Source organism: Anomaloglossus baeobatrachus, chromosome 3, assembly GCF_048569485.1.
Source record: "Anomaloglossus baeobatrachus isolate aAnoBae1 chromosome 3, aAnoBae1.hap1, whole genome shotgun sequence".
Taxonomy (NCBI): Eukaryota; Metazoa; Chordata; class Amphibia; order Anura; family Aromobatidae; genus Anomaloglossus; species Anomaloglossus baeobatrachus.
In genome coordinates, this window is record NC_134355.1 from 299,668,624 (window position 1) to 299,689,311 (window position 20,688).

Consider the following 20,688-nt stretch of genomic DNA (forward strand, 5'->3'; position numbering starts at 1 on the left):
TGCAACTACCGGAATTGAGAAATAACGAATAGCAATATGTATCCACAATAATACCATATTACATAGCGCAACCGTACATTCGCTCCCATTGTACTACACAGTTTGATTATCCAGAGTTTGTGTATGACAGCAACAAGTTTTTCCGGGTCGTTGGGTGACAAAAAACAGGCAGCCTAACCTTTCTTTTGATTTTTTTGTTTGCTTTTGTGTTTTTGTCTTTTTTGTCTTTTTTTGGTGTTTGTAGCATGTTATTCATTTGCAACTATTTTTTTCATTTAATTTGCAACCTTCTTAAAGTCTAATTTATATGTATTTGCCTGTGTTATTTTTTAATTATGTTCACAATGTTGCCGGAGCTTTCGTTTTACAGATGATTTAGGCTGGTTAAAAAATTGACAGTTTTCTAAAAGTCACACAATTTGACACAAATCTACTCCAGTGCACCCTTGTGTGGTTTTTATGTATATATGTATATTTTGGTGCAAATTTTGCAAAATTTCATGGAGAAAGCTCGAAATGAAAAAAAGGCAATTTTATTTTTAACAAAATTGATAAACCACAGGCACCACTTGTAAATAATTTGGCACATAAAGGTCAAGAAATACCACAAGACAAAAAAAAGAAGAAAAGTGACTTTAAAAATCAAGGCCCTCTGTGTTTAAGTATATCACCTCATGCTTCAGTATCTTTATGGAAACATTCATTAGTTACATCTAAATGTTAAAAACCCATCTCAATCATGTGTTTTTGGCACTGACACATGAATGATCACAGCACTAATATAGGCATGTTCCTATGGGGTAGATTGATCGCAAGCATGCAGAAATCTATATTAAACCATTGAATAGATATTCAGGCTATTAATGTGCAATGTAGCTACATGAGCAGAGTAGGATAATCAAAACCTGAGGCTCCTCTATAGAAGCATTGTTCTAACTATGCCTCATTCTGAGGAGACAAGCTCTTTTTTTGTTTTCTTACTCCTAAAATTCCATAATTTTAAAGCTATTAATAATTTAAATTTATTTTAATAACATATAGTAAACACATAGTGAAAAAAAGAAAATAACCACCTACTAAATACAGGTGAACTCTGTTTTAGAACAGATTTTACTGATTTTTAAATCACCTATATTTTTTATGTACTGGCTCTCTACTTTCTAAGTCCAGGTCTTATCCCCTATCACTGTCATAAGGTACTATGGGGATAGCAGGAAACTTAGGCCACTAGGTTGACCCTCAGACTAGGGGACCCTGTGCTATCCCTATTTTCAGAGATAGGCGGGCTTTGCACACTACGACATCACAGGTGCGATGTCGGTGGGGTCAAATTGAAAATGACGTACTTCCGGCATTGCATGCGACATCGTAGTGTGTAAATGTTCAATGATACGATTAACGAGCGCAAAAGCGTCATAATCGTATCATCGGTGCAGCGTCGGCGTAATCCTTAATTACGCTGACGCGACGGTCCAATGTTGTTCATCGCTACTGTGGCAGCACACATCGCTGTGTGTGAAGTCGCAGGAGCAAGAAACATCTCCTACCGGCGTCACCGCGGCTTCCGTAGGATATGCGGAAGGAAGGAGGTGAGCGGGATGTTTACATCCCGCTTATATCCGCCCCTCCGCTCCTATTGGCCGCCTGCCGTGTGACGTTGCTGTGACGCCGCACGACCCGCCCCCTTAATAAGGAGGCGGGTCGCCGGCCAGAGCGACATCCCAGGACAGGCGAGTCCATGTGAAGTTGCCGTAGCGATAATGTTCGCTACGGCAGCTATCACAAGGATATCGCAGCTGCGACGGGGGCAGGGACTATCGCGCTCAGCATCGCAGCATCGGCTTGCGATGTCGCAGCATGCAAAGTACCCCATACTCCTAATGGTGGAAATGTCTAATGATCTCTAAAAGGCATAAAGTTAAATATGACACATTTCCTTTGTAAGGCCAGATGATGCAAATTCCACAGCTTTATAAAAACTCAGACTCCTCTAACCTTGTGCCAGAAAAACAGCAGCCATGGGTTCGTTTAAGCAGCAGCAAAGCACTCTGAAAATGGTGGAGGCCCACAAATCAGGAGAAGGCTATAAGAAAAGAGAAAAGCATTTTAAAGCATTTCCTGAGTTGAAATGTAAAATGCAAAATGTTTGTGGAAGCTGCTCATAGGATTGCTAGAGAGGCAAATCAGAACCCCGTGTGACTGCAAAAGACCTTTAGGTAGATTTAGAAGAATCTGAAGTTGTGGTACAGAAACACCTGCACAAATATGGCCTTCATGAATGAGTCATGAGAAGGTAACCTCTCCTGTGTCCTCACCATGAAATTCAGCATCAGAAGTATGCAAAACAATATCTAAGCAAGCCTGAGGCATTTTGGAAACAAGTCATAAGGACTGAGAGGCTAAAATAGAACTCTTTGACCACAATGATCAAAGGTATATGTGGAGAAAAAAGGGCACAGAATCCGAGGAAAATAACAGCGTCAACCATTAAGCATGGGGGTCGATGAAGCATGCTTTGAGGTTATGTTGCACCCAATGGCACAGGAAACATTTTACAAGTTAGGAAAGAATGCAAAAATGTATTAAATGACATTTCAACAAATCCTTGATGCAAACATAACACTATCTGTAGAAAAACTCAAGTTGAAAAGTAGATGGCTTCCACAAATGGATTTTGATTCTAAACACACGTTAAAATCCACAATAGACTACCTCAAATGTGCAAAATGAACATTTTAAAATAGCCCTCGCAGTCCCCTGATTTGCACATCATTGAAAATTTGTAGCTAGACCTCAAAAGAGCAGTGCATGCAAGTCTACCAAGAAATCTCACAGAACCAGAAGAGTTTACCAAGGAAAAATGTGCAAAAGCCCCTGGATTAAAAGAGTCTTGGCTGGTTACAAAAAGCATTTACAAGCTGAGCCAAATGGGTTGGTACTAGGTGCTAACCATACAGGCTGCCCAAACTTTGGCATTGGCCATTTTACTTTTTTGCTAACTTAAATAGGTAAAATATGAATATACAGTGGGGGAAATAAGTATTTGATCCCTTGCTGATTTTGTAAGTTTGCCCCCTGACAAAAACATGAACAATCTAAGGGTAGGTTAATTTTAACAGTGAGAGATAGAATATCCAAAATAAAATCCTGAAAATCACAAACAAGACTTAAAACTTGGTGGCAAAACCCTTGTTCACAAACACAGCAGTCAGACATTTTTTTGTAGTTGATGAAGTTTTCGCACATGTCAGGAGGAATTTTGGTCCACTCCTCTTTGCAGATCATCTCTAAAACATTAAGATTTTGAAGTTGTCACTTGGCATCTTGGAGCTTCAGCTCGCTCCTTAAGTTTTCTATGGGATTAAGGTCTGGAGACTGGCTAGGCCACTCCATGACCTTAATGTGGTTCTTTTTGAGCCACTCATTTGTTGCCTTGGCTGTATATTTTGGGTCATTCTCATGCTGGAAGACCCAGCCACAACCCAATTTTAATGTCATGGTGGAGGGAAGGAGGTTTTCACTCAGGATTTGTAACGCCTGTCTGGATCAACAGACTCAGGTGGGATGTAATGGACAGACTAGAGGGAAGCCACTCACCAAGCAGGACCTCCAGAACCCTGAAACCCTTTAACCCTTATACAGGGATTTATAATTACACAGGGCCCTGGAGATCACTACCTGTGGAAGGCTGAAGTCCGATGAGCGTAGTCGTCAGGCAGGGTCAAACCAGGAATAGCAGAACAGGGACAGAATCGGCAGACAAGGACGTAATCAGAAAACGTAGAAGAGGTCAAATCTGGATCGGGCAGTGAGTTACAAAAATAGCAGGCAGAAGCGTAGTCAGAAAACACGCAGAAGTCAGCACACAGGAATTACAAAACAGAATAGGGCAGGCCAGGAAATCAGAACTATCTCTGGCAGAGGTGAGCAGACAGGAGGGGAGCTAAGAAGGGTGTGGTGTCTTCCCATTGGCTGTAGCTGAACGCTGGCAACTTCAGCTGGAAGATACATGCCACCCACAGTCAGCCAGTGGTACTGCAGATCCCAAGATAACCCAGCCCAGTGGATGATTGGAGCCTGCGCCCACCGGTGCCGCTGGCATCGACTCCGCTCCCATCACCAGCACCATCCACGGCAGGAACACGGCGTCACCTGGCAATCGGAGCAGAAGTCGCTGGAGCGGACACCGGTGGTGACATAACAGTACCCCCCCCTCCACGAGGGGCCTCCGGACCCTCAAAACCCGGCTTGCCAGGAAACTGGAGGTGAAACCGCCGGACCAGATCCTTAGCATGAATATCGCTCGCAGGGACCCATGACTTCTCCTCAGGGCCATAACCCCTCCAATGCACCAAATACTGTACCGCCCCTCTGACAAAATGGGAATCAAGTATTCTCTGCACCTCATACTCCAAGTTACCTTCAACCAAAACAGGAGGAGGGGGTGCACTGACCGGGTGAATGGGGACACGATAAACTTGGGGAGGGACTTATGGAACACATTCGATATCTTAAAGGATTGGGGAGTTGCAGGCGGAAAGTTGTGGGATTAATTACTTCGATTATTTCATAAGGTCCAATAAATCTCGGACCCAGCTTAGCAGAAGGGACTTTGAATTTAATATTCCGTGTAGATAATTATACCTTGTCCCCAACTCCAAGGCTAGGGCCCTTGGAACGTCTCTTATTAGCAGAGGAGGCTTGACCAACCTTTGCCCTTTTCAAGTTCTCTTTCACTTCAGACCAGATAGCCTTCAGTTTGTCCACGGTTGATTCAGCCTCAGGAGTATCCACCACAGCGGAAGAAAAAGAACCAAAACGTGGATGCAACCCTAAATTGCAGAAAAAGGGGGTAGTCTTGATGGATTCCTGATACTGATTATTTATGGTGAACTCACCTAGTGGCAGATATTCCACCCAGTCAGACTGACAGTCAGACACATAACACCGGAGATATTGTTCAAGGGTTTGATTGGAACGTTCAGTCTGACCATTGGTCTCTGGGTGGTAGGCAGATGAAAAAGATAGCTCTATATTGATCTTTTTACAAAACGCCCTCCAGAATTTTGAGACAAACGGTGTTCCTCAGTCAGAAACAATATTTTCCGGAACCCCGTGTAACCACACAATATGCCTCATAAACAACTTGCTAAGAGTTTCAGAATTGGGTAATCCGGACAGAGGAACAAAATGACACTGTTTGCTGAATCTATCCACTACTACCCAGATACAAGTCTTCCCTTCTGAGGGTGGAAGATCAGTGATGAAGTCCATGGAGAGATGTGTCCAAGGGCTTACTGGAGTCGGTAAAGACTGTAGAAATCCGGCAGGGTGGGTACGGGGTGCCTTGGCTCGAGCACAAGTTTCACAAGCATGTACATATTCCTTACAATCTTTTGCTACGGTTGGCCACCAAAAAATCCTGCTTACTAGTCAGAGGGTATTGCCTATACCAGGGTGGCCTGCAAGCACAGAATTGTGGGATTCCTGGAGTACCCATAGGCGAAGTGAGAAGGCGACAAACAGTTTATGGACAGGAGTGGTTTCAGGAGCTTGGTCTTGGGTATTATGGACCTCTTCTATCAAATCTAAGGAAACAGAAGACATAATAATGCCTTTTAGCTAAAATATGCACTGGTTCAGAGTTTTCAGACTGAGAGGGATAGAAGCTATGGGAAAGTGCACCCGCCTTTGTGTTCTTGGTACCGGGCAGGAATGTTACCACAAAATCAAATCTGCAGAAGAACAATGCCCACCTAGCTTGCCTAGGATTGAGACTCTTAGCAGATCCCAAGATAACCCAGCCCAGTGGATGATTGGAGCCTGCGCCCATCGGTGCTCACTGGCATCGACTCCTCTCCCATCACCAGCACCATCCACGGCAGGAACACGGCGTCGCCTGGCGATCGGAGCAGAAGTCACTGGAACGGACTCCAGTGGTGACGTAACAGGATTTTATGGTACATGGCTCCATCCATTGTCTCACTGATGCGGTGAAGTAGTCTTAAGCTCTTAGCAGAGAAGCACCCCAAAACATAATGTTTCCATCTACATACTTGACAGTAGGGATGGTATTCTTTGGGTCATAGGGAAAATTTCTCTTCCTCCAAACACGGCGAGTTGCGTTAAGGCCAAAGAACTCAATTTTTGTCTCATCTGACCACAGCACCTTCTCCAAATCACTTTCAGAATCATCCAGGTGGTCAATGACAAACTTCAGAAGGGTTTGCACATGTTCATTTTTGAGCAGCAGGACTTTGCAGGCACTGCAGGATTTTAAGCCATTAGGGTGTAATGTGTTACCAATGGTTTTCTTGGTGACATTAGTCCAAGCTGCCTTGAGATCATGAACAAGTTCCCCCATGTAGTTTTAAGCTGATCTCTCACCTTCCTCATGATCCTGGATACCCAACGAGGTGAGATTCTTCATGGAACTCCAGATCGATGTTGATTGATGCTCATTTTTTTCTTCCATTTTCTTACTATTGCACCAACAGTTGTCTCCTTCTAATCCAGCGTCTTACTTATGGTTTTGTAGACCATTCCAGCCTTGTGCAGGTTTATGATCTGATCTTGTCCCTGACATCTTTAGAAAGCTCTTTGGTCTTGCCATGTTGTAGAGGATAGAGTCTGACTGATTAGTTGAATGTGTGGACAGGAGTTTTTTATACAGGTGACAAGTTTAGACAGCTGTCTTTAATGCAAGTAATAAGTTGATTAGGAGCGTCTAACTGGTCTGTAGGAGCCATAACCCTTAATGGTTGGTGGGGGATCAAATACTTATTTCTCTCTGCAAGAAGGAAATAAATTTATGTAATTTATACAATGTGATTTTCTGGATTTTATTTTTGATATTCTATCTTTTATTTGTAAAAAAAAAGTGTAAAATTTCATATCATGCTTAATATTTGTGTTTTAGACAGTCCATCAACAGTAACAGCACAATGAATGCAGGCGTGCATATAAAATATTACATTTTTTAAAATCCTCTAACTATAATGAGGCTACATGGGAAGGAGAAAAAAACATTATATAAAATAAGAAAAATCTAATTCTCATTGTTTGCTTCATCTGCATTATTTTCTGACATCCTTTTTTATACCATTCTTATAAAGCATTTGTATAAATTATGGGTATGTTGGTCTATATAATGTGAAATCGTAGTACTTCTGTTTCTTAGTGACAGATGAGAATAAACACATTTTTTCTGCTTTCAAGTTCCATGTAGATGCAAGAAATGAATAAGCTTAAAAATGTCACAAGCACTTTGACATCACAAACTTGTGCATATATTACTGTGTATATAACTTGTGTATCATTTAATCAGCATTGTCGTGGTTAAATCTTATTTTGTGCTGTGACAGCAGAGAAAAACAAATATTAATGACACCGTTTTATCACTGGCTTGAGGCATTTGTTTCTTCATCTCTACATATTCCAGAAAATAATTAGTTCATTATTTGAATACATTTCACAAATTCTAAGTTATTCTTTATGACTGAATTGTAAACGAATTAAAACATTTCAGGAGGAAAGCCAACCTTTTCTTTTTTTATCTAAGGAACTGATAGACGGCTAAAATATAGTATGGCTACAGTATACATGACATGTAATTACCACCTGTCAGTCAAGATGTACTTTATATGCTTCTTTCACTTTATACTGCATTGTAATTGTACAACAATGCAATGCATGTACGGTATTATTCACTATATCCCATTGATTTTGGAGGGCAAGGTGCACATTTTATTTTTTAACAGACTTTGTTTAAACTATTCACCCCAGCCTCTTTTCACCTTCATGACCAGGCCAATTTTTTCAATTTTGACCAGTGTCACTTTATGAGGTTTTAACTCTCAACGGATCACAGGGATTCCAAGATTGTTTTTTTTCATGACATAATGTAAATTTAAGACAATATCTTTGTGTTTATTTGAAAAAATATTTTGAATTTGAATTTTTATGCCTTGAACCCCTTCACGATTTTGGACGTACAGTATATATATATATACGTCCTAGGTCGTATGCCCCAGTAACTGTGGGATCCGGCATCAAGTCCGGAAATAATACCCGCACATGTCTGCTGATCCGATCATTAGACATGTGCAACTAACAGGCGCAGGTGGATCAGAGATATACCTGTGCCTGCTTACACTTAGACTGCCCTGTCAAATCTGGCAGCGTGATTTAAATGGCCGCAGCAGGGACCACACCATTCCCCGCAGCGTCGACGGCCCCGTGCCGTGATCACAGGGTGACAATGTGTTGCCATGGTAGCACAGGGTCAGCTAATGATCCCTGATATTACTATGGCATATTTTCTGTGAGAGTCAACAGAGCACCGGCACTCACAGGTACGCTGCATTTCTGCTAATCAGAGTAACGTTGTTTTAATCAGCAGAAATGCACAGGCGATTGGACTTTGTAGTGATAAAAATCCCCTATGGGGACAAGTAAAATCAATAAAAAAAAAGGGAAAAAAATAAAGTTTTAAAAAATATGAAAAAAAGTTAAAAATTCTAAAAGTTCAAATCACCTTTGTACCACCCAATTAAAATTACAACAATAAAAAATAAAAAAATATATACATATTTGGTATCACCATATTCACAAATGCCTAGTTAATGAAAATATAAAATCAATTAATCTGATCGGTACACGGTGTGGTGAGAAAAAAATTCCAAATGCCAATAATCTGGTCGCCGCAACATTGCATTGAAATGCAATAACAGGCAGAAAAAAAGCAAGGTGCATCTCCGCAAAATGGCATAATTAAAAACATCTGCTCAAGACACAAACAATAAGCCATCACTGAGCCCCAGATCCCAAAAAATGAGAATGCTAAGGGTCTCTGAAAATAGTGACAAAAGCGCTATTATTTTTTTGGACAAAATTCTAATTGTTTAACCCTTATATAAAAGTAAAAGTATATATGTTTGGTATCTTCAAACGCGTACTGCTGTGAGACATCATACTGAACTTACCATGTAGTGAACAGGGTGAATAAAAGACCCCAAAAACAATCGTTCAGTTGCCCTATTTTTGCAATTTCACTGCACCTGGAATCTTGTTTCCCATTTTCCACTACAATATTTGGTAACACTAATTATTTCATTAAAAAGTACAACTCGCCTCACAAAAACAAGCCCTTAAATGGCAATATTAACCAAAAAGTAAATATGTTTTGTCTCTTGGAAGAAGGGGAAAAAAAACTAATAAAAATTAAAAATTGCCTGGGGGGGTGAAGGTGGTTAAACCAGAGAGTTATGTCACAAAAAATAGTTATTAAATAACATTTCCCACATCTCTACTTTACATCAGCACAATTTTTTAAATATTTTCTTAGTTCTTGGAGGAAATAAATATTAATCCTTCTGGCAGCATTCATGTTTAAGTCACAGGGGCAGGTCCTGCATTGGCTTAGTTACCACTTTGTATATTGAGAGTGGCAGCTGTAACTATGCCACCTGCATGGACTTACAGCTGCTCAGCATTAGGTGCAACTGTCAACCAGTGTGGGGGTCATGTTTACAGCTGCCGTTCTCGAAACACATAGCGAAGACTGAACCCGTACCATTGGCAGCTGTGTGACTGAAACCCAAACACTGCTAGGAGGGATAAAGTTAATTTCCCCTCAGCAGTGGGTTTCAATGTGCATGAGCTGACCAGGTTTCAAATGATGTTAACCTGCCCATTAACTCCCCATCTACACGTTATTAGCATTTTTTTTCTCATGACAGATCTATAAGGATAGTTCGGTGTTTTGTAAATGGTATAATCTTTGAGAAGAATCACAGTCATAAATACCAATATCTAACAATATGTGAAAATTTTAAAACTTAAATTTTACTTAATTAAATAACCCTTTTCCCAACCTTGGACGTACCGGTATGTCCTGTTTGTTGGGGACTTCCCGACCTTGGATCTACCAGTATGTCCTGTCGATCGAAGGGCACATGAATGGTGCCCAACACAATTGCCATGGGGACTCAGCTTTCCTGACAGCCGAGCCCCTGGTTCTCATACCCAGGGAAAGTCATCGCACTATTCCAAGTTGTTTAACCCTCTATATGTGATCCATATCGAACGTGGCACTAAGAGGTTTGGGAGAGGGATCGCACACCCTCTTCCTCCGATAGGTGGAAATACTATGATCAGATACTTGTGATTGCAAGTATCTGATCATCCCGATAGTAACCTGACATCGTCATGACAACCTCTTGGACATCAGACTACAAGAAGGCTCAGAGATTATGCCTTTAGCATGATCCATGAAGCTTCTGACAGTACAGCTCTAAGAGTACACTGTACTACAATGATCGAGCATTGTAATACAGTGCAGGTGCGATGAGAGCAGTGAAATGTAATGTCCCATTTAAGAACAAACTATAAAATTAATAAAAAGTTAAAATATGAAAAAACAGAAAATAAAGAACAATAAAATAAATATTTCAATAAAAAGTTATATTTGTATATAAAAAAAAAAATACACATTTGGTATAGTTCTGTCTATAACAACCCAATCCATAAAACTGTAACACTAGTTACACAGATCCATTAGCGTAACAATAAGAGACCTATAGCTCTCAGAATACAAAAGTGCAAAAAATTTTTTTGTTTTCTATAAAATAGTTTTTATGGCATAAAAGCAACAAAAAATAAAAAAAATATATAAATATGGTATCGCTGTAATTGTACTGACCCAAAGAATAAAGCTGTCTTATCATATTTATGGCACGATGAATAGCAAAAAAACGAAAAAACAAAACCATTCCTTAATTGCAGTTTCCTTTTGCTTCTGCCTCACAAAAAGGGTAATAGAAAGTGATAAAAAAAATTATGTGGCACAAAATGGTATAAATAAAAATTCCAACTCATCCCGCAAATAAAAACGCCCTTACATGACTATAGAAAAATAAAAAAAAACTAACTTTCAAAATTCAGGGTTGGCCACTAGACCTCATGTGTGCTAATAATCACAATGAAGAGCAAGATCATCACATACAAAATGTAATTTTGCCAAATAGTACTGGCCTTTTATTTTTTTAAATCAAATTCAATGTGGTTTGCCGCTAAACCTGAAGAAATATGAGGCTTTATGAACATTTAAAAAAAATGGTAACTTTTATGTAGTATGTAAGCAATCTTATTACTGCCTACGTTTCTACTATATGTCCATTCCAAAGTATGTAAATCAATATTATATTTTTTTTTTCATAGGCCAGAAGGTCTTGAAGACTGAACTAGCGGTTGATAGAGAAAAGCCAAGTATGTAGCTTTCTAAGTTATATACAAGAGAAAAAGAAATTTACTTGATTAATTTTCCTCATTATACAATTTTATGTTTTATTAAAACCAAACTCTTCTAAAAAAGTCATTTTTAGGATCTACATGAAAATATGTTACTTTGTAGTTACTTTTCTTGTATTAATTGCAAGTTTAAGGGGCTTTCAAAGATTTAAAAATATTAGGCAAGGAGTGGAGGTGTGCCAAAGTAATAATTGAACTTTTACGTGCTAAAATCCCCACTGCTCCAGCACCTCTGATTTATTGCTCCCCATTGGTCTATTCCTATATGTAACAAAGATCTTATATCAACACGAGACCGCTGCAGCCAACCAGTAGCCTCAGCAGACAGACTGCTAATGGCAGTTATTGACTGGAGTAATCCACTGTGTTTACAGATGTCAGTAGTGCTGACAAGTAAACTAGGACAGATGAGGAGCGCATAAGCAAGATCAAATGAATGGCAGTGTAACTATTTTTCCAGTCAGAACAAAATACTTCTTGGTAAAATGCAATGATTCCCATTTAAAGTAGTAGCAAGAGCAAATTACCCCAAAAAGGTTCAGAATTGTGATAATAGCTGGGTAATAATAAAATATAACTTTTAATAATACATTCAAATTCTTTGGGGAAACAAACAAACATAAATAACAAAACACACCGATATAGTCAGGCAAATGATTATGTAGGCCTGAAGGTTTGATAACCTATATCAATGTGAATAAATAGAACCAACTATTGGGACTGGTTAACACCAAATAGTGGACTACCTCTATATATTTGAACAAAGAGTGCTAATAATAACTCTAACACCCTTAGCAATATTGCACAAAAATTGGAACAATCTCACCGGTATCTCATCATAGTCCGGAGTAGATGTCCTGGTGACTGCTGGATCTCCAAGGGGGAGCTATTGAGCATAGCTACACCATACCCCTCAATTAACGATCCAAAGATGTGTGCTCCAGTCTCCCTACGGGTTTCGTTGTGGACTCATCATGGGAGCTGTACTGGATCAGAGCACAAAAAACACTTCCTAGACAGAGGTAGACACCAGGCGCCAATAGTTGACTCTATTTATTCATACTGATGTAGGTTATCAAACCTTCAGACCTACATAATCATTTGCCTGACTATATCGGTGTGTTTTGTTACTTATGTTTGTTTCTTTCCCCAAAGAATTTTAATGTATTATTAAAAGTTATATTTTATTATTACCCAGCTACAAAGATTCCCATTGCAAGTAAATGAGGTGCTCATTCAAAACAGTAGTGCAGCTTGGCCTTTATTTATATCTAAAACTAAAATGTGACTGTAATATTAACAGAGGCTTTTAAACTCTTCTCACCATGAAACATCTTACTGTGGATCCCCATGTATAGAATGTAACTTGGGGTGAGCCCATGGCGGTGGATCCCCTCAGCCCATGGACTTCATAGGAAAACATCTTTTCCACTATATGTTATGTATGTTATGTACCATGGTATTGCAGGACATAGTATGGGCGATTGAATAACTGCAGATTCAAGTCCCATAAGGGAACTAAAACATACAAATGTTAAAAATAGTAATAAAATATAATAAATTAAAATCACTCAATTAAAAATTAAGGAAAGAAAGTAAATGTATTTGCTATCACTGAGTACATAGAATTCCAATCTATCTATATAGTATAAATAATGGTGAAATTTCAAACTACAGCACATTCCACAAAAAATTATACCTCATTACGCTATATCAATGGAAAAAAATGTTCTGACTATTGGAAAAGGGGTAAGAAAAAGAGATAGCAGGAAATGGAAAATTGACCATTCAGAGCGTGTTATAGCAAAATAGATAGCAAATATATTGCAACTTTCATGTTTATTCTAACTGTGAAGAGGTTTCAATATTTTATGCAAAGGTTCTGTTTATATCGATTTTTTTCCAAACCTCTGTTTCTGTGTTACATTGTATGGCTTGCTATAGAAAAATAAATGCATTTTAATTTTGTTTATTGCTTTGAAAACTTGTATCTATTCAATTTTTTTACTTTATACTTTAAGAATTTATGGGACTGTGCACTACTCTGACAATTTACTAATAGCTATATTTCACCTTGTAAAATAAGAAGAGTCATACTCATCTTTAGTCAACCCTGCAGCCAATCAGCCGCTTTCTTTAGATGAAACTTACATCTGGAAGACTGTTTTTATTTTATATGGGGGAATATAGCAATTGATAAATTATCAGAGTGATGAACCACCCCTACAATTCAGTAGCTGGCTGAATAAAAATGATGAGTATGTAATTTTTAGGGAAGAGATTTGTACATACAGTATGATGGTAATTGTTATGATTACATGATAGTAATTGCGAATGCGCTTTTGCTTTCCTATTCTTCCAAATAAAATAAATTGAATTAGTAATCTAATATATATATATATATATATATATATATATACATATATGTATGTATATATATATATATATACATATATATATATATATATATATATATATATATATATATATATATATATATATATTACTGTACTTCTCCATATCTCTAAATCCCATTGTGGTCTTATTAGGGCATATGGCAAAAAAATGGCAAATATTAGCCATGTAGCCCCAAAAATATCAGCAAAATGCCTTAACTTAAACATTTTCTGTACTCTAAGTCGGCTTAGGAAACTAGGTCAATACAAATAATATTCTGTATGTCCAATAAAGTGCAATATTGTCAATGTTTTTGTTAAACAAAAATATAAAGAGAAATACTTAAAATGCTCCCAATGTCTTATACTCAGATATTTATTCAAAGAGGACCCTTCACCAAATTTTTCTTATTGAACCGGACACACTATGTTACAGGAGCTGAAGAGCAGACTTAAACATGTTTTCCCTTTGTTATGGAGATATTAGCAAAGTATTTGGAAAGTAAAAAGTTATTTTCTATTAAGGCCAAGTTGGCATTACCAGAGAGATTTCACTAGGGGAGTGTACTTTTTTTTGTTTCAGACACTGTTAAAGCCACTGTGGTGGCATGTTATTCTTTCCCATGTGTGTTGCAACCTGCTTAAGATTAGTCAGCATTAGAAAGAGAAAGAAGTAAATGCCTCCAGTAAAATCTCTCTGGTAATTCCAACTTGAACTTAAAAATAACTAACTCTAGGTGTTAGGTGTTAAATACTTTAATCCCTAATATGTTTGCAACAATATTACAATGTGTGTCCAGTTCAACATGAAAAATTTAGTAGAAGGTCAATTTAGCCCCTTGCTGACAAAGGACGTACCAGTATTTCCTATTTTTAGGGTTCTTAATGACCAAGGACATACCAGTATGTACTGGCAATAGCAGGGCCACAGGGCACTGTGCACCCGCGATTACTGCTGGAGACTTGGCTTACCCAACAGTTGAGCTCCAGCCCTCACTGCCAGGCATGGTGCCTGCACCGTCCCTGGCTGATTAACCCCCTAAATGCTGCGATTCATACTGATCTTGACACTTAGGTCATTGGGAGAGGGATTACACTACCTCTCTCCTCCAATAGGGTCCTCTGCAAGGGCCCGATTGTTGTCATGGTGACTTGAGGTCATTATGATGACCTCCAGGTCACTTGACTAAACAAAACCTGTGTGACCATGCATGCAGCATGATTACTCAGGCTTTCTAATGTAGCTCTGACAGCTGTGATGTTCTGCAGTGCTCGAGTACTGCAGAAGATTTCAGCTGTGATCAGAGTAGTGTAATGTAGAAGAAAAGGGAATGTGCCACAAGGAGGGAATCACCATGAAAAATATCAATTTTTATTAACAAATATGCTAAGACAAAAGTATACCAAAAAACATGTTAAAAACAATTAAAAAGCACAAAGGCTAATAGGATACATGGTTCACAAGCCTCATTAAGTAACAAAAGTGCATAAGCCCCAAAGCAGCAATAGAAAATGTATATATACACAATTGTATATTACAGTTTAAACAGGCTGAAAAAAAGACTGAAAAAGTATTATTAATTAGCTGATGAAATGCAATATATTATGTACACAGTCTGAAAAACAATACTGTCTAACCCATAGAAGTCTATGGTGTTACTCCAATAAGTATCCATACAAGTATACCTGGGAGAAGATGAAGAAGATATAGAGACCCCTCAAAGTATGTAAAGTTGGGTATAGGGCAGTAGCTAAACATATACAAGCCTGAGGGAGCCAAATTAGAGAGAGCTGTGAGGCGCTCTCATACTTGCCCCTTGGGACCATTTGGAGGAAGGCGGTCTGGGTGTACATTTCTCCTCTGGTACACCTGTCTCTCTTTCTTGGATCTCTAAGCCTCATGTGGAGAGAGGCATTAAAATCATCCCTCTCCTCAGGTCTATCTTAGTCATCGTTGACCTCCCCATGGTGGTAGTCAGAGGGGGCGGCCGTGATACCTTTGGGTATGGCTCTATAGTCGGGGTGTGTACCTGTTGCCAAGCGTGTGTGTGATAATAAACGTCAAGGTCCAGACCTGAGTGTGAACTTGCTCGTACGGATCTCCACTACTGACATCTTGAGGAGGAGTATGTCGGGGGTTTGGAGCTTTGGCAGTGGTGTAATGTCTCCACATGCTGCATGCGTTTTGGATGAGGTACTGTTCACACTGGAGGTGAACAGCAGATTGGATGGCTCCATCTTGAGAGTCCAGAAGCTACTCGGTAAAGGGGATAATGTCACAGACTTTACTTTGTTGCAGAGTTTAGTGACATATTTTGGGTTAGAATCTCACTTTGTCTTGTGGGACTCTGCATATTAAATAATTCTCTTTCCTTTGGGGAGGAGAGAGTTTATTTCAGCAGCTCCTGACTCCTGGTCAGGTCTTTCTGGTGGGGACCACGATCAGGTTCTTTAAATACCCTCTTCATCCACCAGAGGGGGTCGGTTATTTTCTATTATTAGGAAACTTGGCCAGGAGGTGGAAGGAGTTGTTATTTCCTCTCTAGTTGTTGTGTTGGCTGCAGCATTGGAGTTTGCTAAAGCCTTCTCAGGTGTGTTTGGTCTAGATTGGTAGTTCTCAAATTGTCTGTTTTGTTCCCCCTTTTTATGATGTCTCCCCCTTGTGTGTGTGCTGTTGCTGAGTGTATGAGTAGTTGTTGTTTCTAAGTTGATACCCCTGTCTGTCTATTTTTGTTGGTGGGGTGCAGTCTCCTGTTCGTGCCCATTCCTCCAGGGTGGTGGGTTGTGGAGGGGGTCATTACATCAGGGACAAGGACAGGATATAGGGCCTACGGTGGTGACCTGGACCTCCCTACCATCAAGGGTACCTTGAGGGTTAGGTGATCACAGGGGCCCCAGCCTTAGTGCCAGTATAAACTTTCCTAGGTTCACCAAAGACATCCGTAACAAAAAATAAAAAGATAATTCCAATAAATAGTTATATTTGTGTAAAAAAATAAACAAAAAAGTACACATTTTTGGTATTACCACATCCATAACAACATGATCTCTAAAACTGTCAAATAGTTAACCCCTTCAGTAAAAAAATAATTAAAAAAAGTAGCAAAAAGTATGCCTAAATAACACTTTTGTGGGAAAAAGTAACATTTTCATTTTTGTCTTCCACGTTGCTTAAGTTCTTGGGAAGCACGTGAAGGGTAAATACAATTTTTGGATGTGGTTTTGAGCAGTCTGAGGGGTGCAGTTTTCAGAATGGTGTCACTTTTGGGTATTTTCTGTCACCTAGGACTCTCAAAGTCACTTTAAATGTGATGTGGTCCCTAAAAAAATGGTTTTGTAAATTTTGTTGACAAAATGAGAAATGCTGAAAATCTTTGAACCCTTCTAACTTTCTAACAAAAAAAATGTGTCAAAATTGCCTCGGTGTAAAGTAAACATATGGGAAATGTTATTTAGTGACTATTTTGTGTGACATAACTCTTGCATTTAAGGGCATAAAAATTCAGTTTGAAAATTGTGGACTGTTCCAAATTTTTGACAAATTTACGAAATTTTTCCAAATAAAGGCAAACAATATCGGCCTAAATTTACAACTATCATGAACTACAATATGTCACGAAAAAAAATCTCAAAATCTCCGGTATTCGTTGAAGTGTTCCAGAGTTATAACATGTCAAATGACACTGGTCAGAATTGTATAAAAAAAATGTCCTGATCATTAAGATGAAAATGGGCTTGGGGGTGAAAGGGTTAAGGTATGTCATTATTTTCAGGTATTTAGATAAAAAAAAATCAATTCACTTTTATTAATAGCTTTGGCTGGTTATTAATAATGGTGGGGATCGCAGGTCATTATTTTAAATTAATTAATTATTTATTTTGTTCCCAGCAGCGACCTGGTTGTCTGAGATGCATTCCAGGCTTCTTCCCATGTTGTTACTATTAAATTTGAGCCCTATTTTCATGCATTTCAGCTATTTTCCTGCCCACCCTACCTCTCCTGGAAAAATATTACAGTTCTCTACTGACTTCCATTATACTTATTACTTGAATCAAGCCTGTCCGAGAGTCTGACCTGCTTGAATCAAGTAGCGAGCATTTTACTGCCCGCTCATCTCTAGTTCTAACATTTTAGAGATTACTATATTTGCTTTTGTTTTTCTTACCAAGAACAGAGGCAGGGGACAGTGTTATGCGGGCATCACACGAGGCGATCTATCGTGCGATAGATCATCGTGGTCACGGTTTTTGTGACGCACATCCAGCTTTGTTGGCGACGTCGTCCCGTGTGACACCTACGAGCGATCGCAAATCGGTGAGAAATCGGGTATCGTGTACTCCTCGTTTATTTTTAAAAAATCGTTTATTTTACTTTGCCAGGTTGTTCATCTTACGCGGGGTAGCACACATTGCACTGTGTGACATCCCGGGAATGATGAACACAGCTTACCTGCGTCCCGCGGCACCCGCCGGCTATGTGGAAGGAAGGAAGTGAGCGGAATGTTTACGTCCCGCTCATTTCCGTCCCTCTACTTCTATTGGCCGGCCGCTGTGTGACGTCGCTGTGACGCCGAATGTCCCACCCCCTTCAGGAAGTGGATGTTCGCCGCCCACAGTGACGTCGCTCAGCACGTAAGTACGTGTGACAGGGGTTAAACGACTTTGTGGACACGGGCAGTGATTTGCCCGTGACGCACAAACAACGGGGGCGGGTATGATCGCTCGTGCGATCGCACGATAGATCATACAGTGTGAAGCCCGCATTAGGCTGGGTGCACACTTTGCATTTTTGCCGCATTTTTTGATACGTTTTTGCTTGCGGATCAGCCACACAATGGCAAAGAAATCCTGATGTCAACAAAGTCAATGAAAATCCTGAAATGTAGTCCATACATTCTGGATTTTCTCTTTGCATATTTAGTGCAGAAATTAATCTCAAGCATGTAATTTTTTTCTGCATTTTTGGCTGCGTTTTTCATAATTGAAAACAATGAAAAAAAAGTCATGCAAAGACACATGGAAACATGCAACAAAAACACATTGAAAACACACCAAAATGCTTTTTGCTGCTGCGTTTTTCCTGCCAAAAGATAAGGAAATGGTGGAGAAATTTCTGCAACTGAATCTGCAGTGTGTGCCCATACACCGTGTGCAGAATTATTAGGCAAATTATATTTTAGAGGATTTTTTTATTATTAATCAACAACTCTGTTCTCAATCAATCCAAAAGACCCCGAAATATTAAAGCTTCATATTTTTGGAAGTTGGAGTGGTTTTTTTTTAGATTTGGCTATCTTAGGAGGATATCTGTTTGTGCAGGTAACTATTACTGTGCAGAATTATTAGGCAACTTAATAATAATATATTCCCATCTCACTTGTTTATTTTCACCAGGTAAACCAATCTAACTGCACAAAATTTAGAAATAAACATTTCTGACATGCAAAAACAAAACCCAAAAAATTAGTGACCAATATAGCCACTTTCCTTTATGATGACACTCAACAGCATACCATCACTAGAGTCTGTCAGTTGCTTGATCTCTTTACAATCAATGTTGCGTGCAGCAGCCACCACAGCCTCCAAGACACTGTTCCTAGAGGTGTACTGTTTTTCCTCCCTGTAGATCTCACATTTTATGAGGGACCACAAGTTCTCTGTGGGGTTAAGATCAGGTGAACAAGGGGGCCACAGCACTATTTTTTTTCATCTTTTAGACCTTTACTGGCCAGGCAGTAGTTGGATGCATGTGATGGAGCATTGTCCTGCATGAAAATCATGTTTTTCTTGAACGATACCGACTTCTTCCTGTACCACTGCTTGAAGAAGTTGTCTTCCAGAAACTAGCATTAGGTCTGGGAGTTGAGTTTCACTTCATTCTCAGCCCGAAAAGGTCCCACAAGTTCATCTTTGATGATAACAGCCAAACCAGTACCCCACCTCCACCTTGCTGGTGTCTGAGTTGGAGTGGCGCTCTCTGCCATTTACTGATCCAGCCTCTGGCTCATCCATCTAACCCATCAAGAGTCACTCTCATTTCATCAGTCCATAAAACCTTTGAAAAATCAGTCTTAAGATATTTCATGGCCCAGTCTTGATGTTTTATCTAATGTTTCTTGTTCAAAGGAGTCATTTTTTAGCCTTCCTTATTTTGGCCATGTCCTTGAGAACGGCACACCTTGTGCTTTTTGACACTCCAGTAACATTGCAGCTCTGAAATATGGCCAAACTGGTGGCAAATGGCATCTTGGCAGCTTCACGCTTGATTTTCCTATTTTGCGCCTTTTTTGCCCAACACGCTTCTTGCGACCCTGTTGGCTATTTGCCATGAAACACTTGCTTGTTCGGTGCTCATGCTTCAAAAGTTTGGCAATTTCAAGACTGCTGCATCCCTCTGCAAGACATCTCACAATTTTTAACTTTTCAAAGCCCATCAAATCTCTCTTCTGACTCATTTTGACAAAGGAAAGGAAGTTGCCTAATAATTAAGCACACCTTATATAGGGTGTTGATGTCATTACACCATACCCCTCCTCATTACAGAGATGCACATCAACTAATTTACTGAATTGGTAGTTGGCTCTCAAGCCTATACAGCTTGGGGTAGGACAACATGTATAAAAAGTATCATGGGATCAAAATACTCATTTGTCTAATAATTCTGCACACAGTGTAGTCTTAAAGTACATGAAAATACATTTTGGATTTGAGATACTGTGCTGTACAGCAAAATGAATGATGCACATTTTACTTAAAAAATTACATTTGTATGGGTGATTTAACACAAAAATCCCAGATTACAATGGCTGTCAGTCACTCTCCTTAATATTAAATGATGCATAATATCTGTCACCAAATGTTAAGTATGCTTTAGTGAAATAACATCAATTATATTAATATTGATAGTAATATGAAAGATATAGTGCTGCTTGTAGTAATTCAAAATAATAAATGGTAGTGGCATAGCTTTTAACTTCAAAAC

The 20,688-nt window shown here is 39.2% G+C and overlaps 1 protein-coding gene across 50 annotated transcripts in view; it reads left to right on the plus strand.

Annotated features, from left to right (window-relative positions):
- TRDN (triadin) overlaps nt 1-20,688 on the plus strand; it is a 1,152,170-nt gene that overhangs the window by 1,032,970 nt on the left and 98,512 nt on the right. For all 50 annotated transcript variants that reach the window (XM_075339946.1, XM_075339974.1, XM_075339964.1 and 47 more), the window contains one exon: nt 11,221-11,268. In XM_075339946.1, coding sequence (XP_075196061.1) covers nt 11,221-11,268 — 48 coding nt within the window. The remainder of the gene's footprint in view (nt 1-11,220; nt 11,269-20,688) is intronic.